The following is an 8182-nucleotide window of genomic DNA, read 5'->3' on the forward strand; positions in this document are numbered from 1 at the left end:
GACTAATAAGGGATGAGATGCGTCCTGTTAGGAAACATCACATGTTTGTGAGCTCAGATTCAATTATTGAACATCAGGACAAGCAGAGGGGAAGTAGAGAGAGAGCTGGACGAGCAGGGAGAGGGACACGCTCTGTCTGTCGGTGAACACGTTATTAATATCAGGTTTTTTTTAGTTAGAGGCTATTTTTTTTGCCAACCAATTTTGCCTGCTGAACAGTGGAGATGGAAACCTTGCGATACGCTTTTCTCCTGGTGTGTGCCTGCTTTATTTATCAAGCTGATGGACGCAGAAGTAAGTGGTGCTGCTTTAAAGTTACCCAGCTGAACTGAAGTTATGATATATGATTTTGAACTGTAAGTGTGACGTGATCTGATATAGAAATATTCACTGCAGACCCATCATAGATTTACATTTACATTCAAATATTCAAACTGAAATCATAGACATGATTTCATCGTATGGTTCTTGATTTAAAAGTATTATGTCGCAGGAGTTATTAGGTGGGAAATTGGCTTTTTGATATTCGATGTTTGTCTCAGAGTTTCTGTTATTTTACCTGTTCGGTCACCAGCTCAATGAGTCAGAGTCCCATGAGCTTCATTAAGACGTGAGCACTAGCAGACGGTCTCCGGGCAGATAACTAATCTACACAAGGGGGAGAACATATATCTGGATAAATCATGCTTTTCTTAATAAAAGCCTATAATTCACAAAAATGTCAAGCTGGTGTCACCTATGATTCGAATAGGGGAAAAAAACACATTTCTATTACACTTTATCAATGTGAAAATAACAAAAGTAAAGTTGTTTTATTATTATGACTAAATGCATATTTTAAAATGTTTTTCATAGAAGTCTGATTTTCCCACAATCATCTGGATTGTTCTCCTTTAATCAAATCACATATGGAATGTGTTGTTTTCCATCTGCCATCAGTTAAAACATGCACTCTCACATATAAATTAAGACTGAAGCCATAAAACAAATGTATGGAGTTAGAGAACAATATAATTGATAGATAACAGACATTTGGTAAAATCAGTTATATTCCTTCAAGAGAAGACCAGATACTATTATCTGGTATCAAAATGATGATCATCTCCCTCCCTCACAGATCAGCTGGTGTTCAAAGGTTGTTCCAAATTGTATACACTTTTTTTATGTGTTTGGTAGCTCCAGTGTTGAATTTTAAACTAAAATATTTAATTTAAAACTACCATTTAGAGAAAAACCTAATTTCATGATTATTATTTGGTATCCTCAAAAATAATCCCCACATGATAATCTTTCCTTTCAAGGAATTCCAAAGTCAGATGATTTCATTTTAGATGGGTTTTGATATATTTATAGGTTTTCATTTTTTTCTACAGTGCATGTCAGGTGACACAGCTGAAATCAAAAAAAAGAGAGAAGTCCATCATTCAAAGCCAGGACATATACCATCCTTGAAGACATGGGATAAAACAGTTTTGGAGCTTTTCTTCAAGTTTGCAAAATAAACTTCTGTTAAGCAGACATTACCTTCTATTATATTAAGGAAGACATTTTCTGGGACTTTTTTAAGTAGAAAGATAAAGATAAACTCCAAAACAAGACTCTGTGCATGATTGACGAAAAGGTTTTCACAAGGGGATAAACAAGTTTAAGTTTTCCCTTAGTGATCCTCACAGCATATTTTAAGGGACCTGGTATTCTTAACATGTGCTGTGTTCTTTCTCTCTCCAGCATACGGTGACATGTTCCCCCACAAGCATGTAATAACAGGGAAGTCACCATTTCCGATACCACCAATCCCTGGCTGGGATCCAGACACCAACCCGTGGGATGACTACCTCTACCCTCCATTAAACCCAAAGCCAAAAGGACTCATGCACCACAAAGGTGAGTACATTCATCTTTCTCCTCTGGATTATTCCTGTAATGATTTGAATTTTTCACATAATAGTCCACTCTTTCTGCAGGCAAACCCAAGGTTCATCTGACCAGCGACAGTCCGGCTCTCAATGGCTCTTCCATCTCCTTCACGGCGAAGCTGGAGTACCCTCCATGCCAGAAGGAAGATGCCAATGGGGACATCGTTTGGGATGAGCACTGCGAGGACGGTACGGAGCTCGAGGCCTCAGGTGCTGCCAAAAAGCAAGGCCAGGCCGCGCCCCCCCAACACATTACATTAACGTCAACTACAAAACATCACTCCATCATATTATACCGCTTTAATTAACTTTTTTGGCCATTTCTGGGAAACTCAACAAACTGTAAACAGAACAGATAATTAATTTATAAAGTTAATATGGTTAACATGCATTTGCCTTCTAACATATCCAGCAGACAAAGAGCAACATTAGCATTCATTTGGACTTTTGCTTCTGTCCTCCTGGTGAATGTAAGTCCAATATTCACTCTCCTTTTAGCTCTGTTTTTGGTCACCACCACCTCCTGAGGGAAACGCTCTTCTCTTTAGCCGCTAAATGCTCTGCTATGTTCACCCACCAGTCACTGACTTAGTCTGTCTGCTCTATCTGTTTGTTTGAGTGGATTTATTTTTTTATTGTGTTGAAAACAACTGCCTGCTGCTGCTAGAAACAATGATCATGAGACTGAACCAAAACAAGCAAGTTGCACGGCGTAAAACCAAAACAGTGAGCTGAAAGAGGCTAAGATGGACCGTAGAGCTGAGGGGAGCTGCAAAGTGGGAGATCATTGTCTATGGGATTTGTCACTGCATGCAACCCCTCTCACATTACTAGTAGCCATTTGACCCACTGTGCAGATTTTTTTTTGTTTGTTTTTAAATAACACAACCTCCCTCTCTTCTCTTCTGAGCAGCCAATGGACAAGTGCGTTCCGGCCACGTGTACAACTGGACTTCCTGGATGGACGACTATGGCTTTGGAAAGTGTACGGACGTAAATAAATGCAATGTGTTCCCCGATGGGAAGCCCTTCCCTCAGAGCAACGACTGGAGCCGCAAGAGCTACGTTTACGTTTGGCACGCAATGGGTGAGACACGCTGGTTTACAGATTTACACATATGCACGCGCATAAAACCAAAATGAGTAACTGTTTGACTCTCAATCCGTCTTCTGTGTTTGTCCCAGGCCAGTACTTCGAGACATGCGACGGTTCCTCCTCCAGTTTGACCATCAACACCACTAAGATCCCTCTGGGTGCAGAGGTCATGGAGGTCATGGTGTACAGGAAACGTGAGCGCAGGAAGTATAGCCCCCTCACCACTGACCACACCGTCTTCTACGTCACAGGTGGAGACAAACTCACACATTCAGCTCATACAACTTACAACATGTTTCAGCCAAACAAACAGATACAAACCTTGAGAATTAATCATTTATAACTCCCCTCACATACTCTCTCTTAGATAAGATCCCAGTTGCAGTTACCATCTCCCAGAAGGCTGCGGTCAACCAGTCTGAGAATGTTTTCTTCCGTGGTGAGGACGTGGTCTTCAAAGTCCAGCTCCATGACCCCAGCGGCTACCTCAAAACCGCAGCCGCCATCGACTACATCTGGGACTTCAGAGACGGCAACCAGCTGGTGACACACCGCGAAGTGACCACACATGCCTACAGCACGCTGGGGCGCATGAGCGTGAAGCTGGTGGTGGAGGCAGCGTTCCCTGTAGAGTGTCCGCCCACCTCTGCCACCCCGACTCAGAGGAGCTCTACGTCATCACCTACCACAGGTACTGGGCACAGACACATAAATATGACCCAAGGTGAAACATTTAAAACTTACCGTACACTGCACGTCTGACATGTACACCTGTAAAGATACTGCAATATACGTAATAATAGACAGTAATACGTATTTTACAATATTTTACTTTCCAACAAAAGTATGGTCCAGTTGCTAAAGATGATCAGTCAGTTTACACACATTACTAAAAACCCTGTTTTCTCCTATACTTCTATATTTAGCCATTCAAATCGTTTCTTGCAGCATTGCTTTTGACATCACAAGCTTCAGTGCAATATACGATATTAATAATAATAATTAAGCCTTTATTAGTCCCACAATGGGGAAATTATTTCTCTGCATTTAACCCATCCCGGAGGAGCAGTGGGCTGCAATGAAGCGCACGGGGAGCAACTTGGGGTTAGGTGTCTCGCTCAAGGACACCTCGGTATGTTGCCGGTAGAGGGGTTTGAACCACCAACCTTGTGGTTATGGGACAAGCGCTCTACCTCATGTGCCACAGCCGCCATTATTAAGAGCGTTTATATAGCAGAGAACAACTCTTTGCTATGTAAAGATATAGTGGAGTAATGTCTACCTGAGCAGAGAATGAAGTTGCTCTTTTTCTGTGTCTGTTGTTATCCAAGTTTCTTCTTGCTTTGTTGAGATGGTCAGGCCCGGTCGCAGATACTTTAAGTGTTAGCACCGTTAGCTGTTAGCCGCCTGCTCAGCCGTTGCCATGTTGAGAGCTGTTGAGAGGCAATCAAAGTTCTCATAATCTTGTATATAGCACCTTTCAACACCTTCACCTCCATTTATTGAATTAATGGGGCAGACATCCCAGGGAAAGAGGGCAAATAAAACCTAAACTATCAGCATGGTACATAACACAAGAAGTTAATAAGAAATGTTTCAGTTTTTTTTATCATTTGAAGCATTTACGCTGTTAACCTCAGGCAGGACATCGGATCACATGCTGTCACACATCTGCTCCTGCAATCTGATCTTGATTGACAAGACAAAGCAGGAGGCAACTTTCCCTGCAGAGCCCATTGACGTGTTACCTCACAAAACCAGATGTGTCATAACTGTATTCCTGTGTCTCTTCCTCCAGAGGCTCCCACACCTCCACCTCCTGGTACTCATGCTGCGACTGTCAAGATGGAGACAACCCAGGGTGATCTAACAGTGTATTTGTTTATGTGTGTATGAGTGAGAAAGAGAGCTACTGAGGAAGTGTGTGTGTCCGAGCTGGAGCTCATTAAATATGGATGAAGACCCAATAAATTGAATATAAAATACTTGCATTACAAACACTCACATTCTTGTCCAGTGAGTCCATATCTTCCCTCTTGTTTCCCTCCTCCTCCTCTCCACCTGCTATGACAACAGGAATGCCCACCACAGAGCCGCTCTCCCCTACTGCTGCCAATACGACCCCAGAGTCCAACACCACCACCCTGGCCTGGCTCCGCACCAGGAACCTCAACAGCAACGGGTGCTACCGCTTCGCCTATGGGACCTTCATGGGCAACATCACCATTATTGGTAGGTGTTAGACTGCATTTTAAAAGCGGTGCTCAATGCTGTGCGTTGGGGTGTCTTTTATGATAGTAACACTAGATGACGCCAAAGTCAGATCATTTTAAATTCAACACATACTGGCTTTAAAATATAATTCACAAAAAGTTTTGGACTATTATAATAATATGATCCTTTTAAAAGGGAATCATAGATCAGATTTAACCTTTCATTTACAATTTATTTAGTGACATGGCAATGCATTGACATTGAGATATCTCAACAACTCATGCCATGAAATTGAACAGGCATTTATGGTACTTAGAGGCTGAATTTCAATGACTTTGATGATCCTCTAGGGATTCCTTTAGTGCCATCCTTCGGTCAAAATTTATATTTGTCTATTGTCTGATTGGTTCATGGTTCAACTGAAAAAAAAAAACTATAAGACCATTCTCAGCTGTACTTTGTGTTAATTGCTATTATCAAATATAAGTATATTAATCCTAAAATGCTAAACTGAGATAGTAAACAAAGTTAACATTATCAAAAATGCTTTACTTTATCCAGCCTCACTGAGCTGCTAGCATGACTGAAGACCCTTCATCATGTTTTTTGAGGATGACACAAAACCAGTTCAGTGGGTTAAATAATTATTGTTTTCACAGCGTCAAATACCATGCAAAAAGTCAAATGTAACCCTCATTCCTTCTTTTCATTGTAACTTTAAACAAGTAGACACCATAGAGAGTAAACAAGTGACTGTGTTGTGCAGCTCCACTGAGCAGAACAGAGCTCCAGTCTCCCCGTCAACAGGGCAAATAGCCAGCCAGTGCTGGTCATGTGAAACTGGCCTTTTGTGTCTTGAGTTTAATTCTGTAGTAATTTATGCACAAATCTAATAATAACAAGAACATTTATTTCATATTCACATTTTTATGGGATGGAAGGATTGTAGTTTCATATCCAAAGTTACTCGATTCTATATTTATCTATTTATAGTGTCAAACACACCCTCCACTAAAAGACAGTGAGCTTCATCATTTTCATTTTACAAGAAAATGGTAACATAACAAAACCAACTGCATGAATCTGTTCTCCACAGAGCCTAAGCAAGCACTGACCAGCCAGTCAAACAGTCGCATTGTGGATGTGTCGGCTGCAAGAGTGACCAACACTGACATCAGCTTCCTGGTGAAATGTCTTGGCAAGTGAGTATAGAATTTTGCATTATTGAATTTAAATGAATGTTTAACAGTCTAAGTTTAAATTAATGTTTCCCTAGACTGCTATTGGGTGAAATCCAAAATTGTTTTTTCAAGTGTCATGAAGTGACCATTTTTCTCTCAGTAATTGCAAATGAAATCTGTTTTAAACATTTATGGCTCATTACAATAAATCAATACAACACGAAATTTGACTTAATATACAGATTTGATTATATTGTAGTGATACAAAATCACAGTGAAAAATTAACATCATGATAAGTTAACTAGGAAATGTAGGAAGTCAAAACACAATTTAAAGCCTTATTGTGAAGAGTTGAAAACCTGTTAAATGTTCTATATAACAGACGTTAAAGTAATTTGGAGCGTTAACATATTTCTTAAAGGAAAAATGTTTTGGGAAAAACAAAAAGCATTGGTGGTTTTATTTAACCCTTCATCTTTCCATCCCCTCATCCTCAGCATCCCTACTTCAGCCTGCACCATTGTGTCGGACTCCACCTGTACTCAGGTTCGCAGCATTATGTGTGACGACGTGCCACCATCGTCAGAGTGTGAAGTGCATCTCAGGAGAACTTTTCCGGAGCCTGGCACCTACTGCGTCAACATCACCCTGGAGGACTCCAGGAGCCTGACCCTGACCAGCACCACCGTCACCATCAACAAGTCCCAGGATACACCTGGTCAGTTACACAAAGACATTCATTTTGATATCCTACGCAACCATTAATTAGCAGCTTTGTGGACAGATTGATGTTCTCTGTCTCTGCATGCGTCTGTCTGTCCGTCTCACTGCTGTTCTTTTTACCTGTAGTGTCCAAGACTTCACACATTGCAGAGGTGGTGCTCTCTTCGACCGCTGTGCTCGTGGCTGCCTTTGCATTCGTTGCCTATCTGGTCTGCAAGTAGGTAGTCCTGTACAACTGACAAGTCTTAAAGTTTGTCCTTCCACACACAAGATGTCTAAGTGCCATTTCTTTTTGTGTAATTTTTCCCACCAAACATTCCCCCTCTCTCTCTCTCTCTCTCTCTCCAAGGCGTTACAAGGTGTACCGTCCCATTCGTAGGTCACTGCTGGAGGACGCCAGCGGCCATGCTGGTGTCGGAGGACGCATGGTCCGTTTGAGGGAGGCACTCTTCCCCTCCGGTGAGGAGAGCCATCACCTGCTGACTGAGAGACGCCCTGTGTAGGCTCCAGAAAGCTGCAAAGCTTTTCTGATCTCCTTATTCTACATAGTCATTGGATGAGGCAGTTGATAGAAGATGAATAAGGTTCAAGTCATGGTTATTTTCTGATCAAAATAATTGCTTTATTGCAAATTTTGTGCCAAGTGCTGCTTTACAGTTCAGTTTATACCATTTATAGTGATACTAATCAACAGTTTAGTATGAAATATGAGAGATAAATTCTCCAATATAAGATGTATACTAGTGAGATTGCTTGCTCTTCCTCAGTTGAATAAATTGATATTAGAATGTTTAACTTTAAATTTAAAAAGATACAAAAACAAATTAAACAAATTCAATGGAATAATGACCTGATTACTAATAAAGGTTGTGAACTAACAACTCATCTTTTGAACACTCATTTCTCTCCATGTCTTGTCATAGGAATTCTCTAAACAACCTTGCTTTAGTACAATCCACAGATAATTCAATGTTTTATGATTTTAAGGTAAGGTTTAAGCTGAAAATGTATTGTGATTGGGTTTAAACAGCTCCAAGAACAGCTCAGAAAA

General features: G+C 40.9%; 1 protein-coding gene across 1 annotated transcript; it reads left to right on the forward strand.

Annotated features, from left to right (window-relative positions):
• Positions 1-231: 231 nt before the first annotated feature.
• gpnmb (glycoprotein (transmembrane) nmb) lies at positions 232-8081 on the forward strand. The gene is made up of 12 exons (XM_054606363.1): positions 232-294; positions 1729-1884; positions 1965-2105; positions 2830-3003; positions 3102-3263; positions 3380-3703; positions 4811-4873; positions 5089-5244; positions 6323-6428; positions 6906-7126; positions 7258-7348; positions 7481-8081. Exons 2-12 carry the CDS (start codon positions 1740-1742, stop codon positions 7632-7634), a joined length of 1737 nt encoding a protein of 578 aa, XP_054462338.1. The 5' UTR covers positions 232-294; positions 1729-1739; the 3' UTR covers positions 7635-8081.
• The last annotated feature ends 101 nt before the right edge of the window (positions 8082-8182 follow it).

Source organism: Anoplopoma fimbria, chromosome 10 (assembly GCF_027596085.1).
Source record: "Anoplopoma fimbria isolate UVic2021 breed Golden Eagle Sablefish chromosome 10, Afim_UVic_2022, whole genome shotgun sequence".
Classification (NCBI taxonomy): domain Eukaryota; kingdom Metazoa; phylum Chordata; class Actinopteri; order Perciformes; family Anoplopomatidae; genus Anoplopoma; species Anoplopoma fimbria.

Coding starts and splice junctions, on each gene's coding strand:
- gpnmb (XM_054606363.1), top strand. CDS start 1,740: ATGTTCCCCCACAAGCATGTAATAACAGGGAAGTCACCATTTCCGATA. Junction 3,704..4,810: donor TACGTCATCACCTACCACAG/GTACTGGGCACA, acceptor CTCTTCCTCCAG/AGGCTCCCACACCTCCACCT. Junction 5,245..6,322: donor GGGCAACATCACCATTATTG/GTAGGTGTTAGA, acceptor TGTTCTCCACAG/AGCCTAAGCAAGCACTGACC.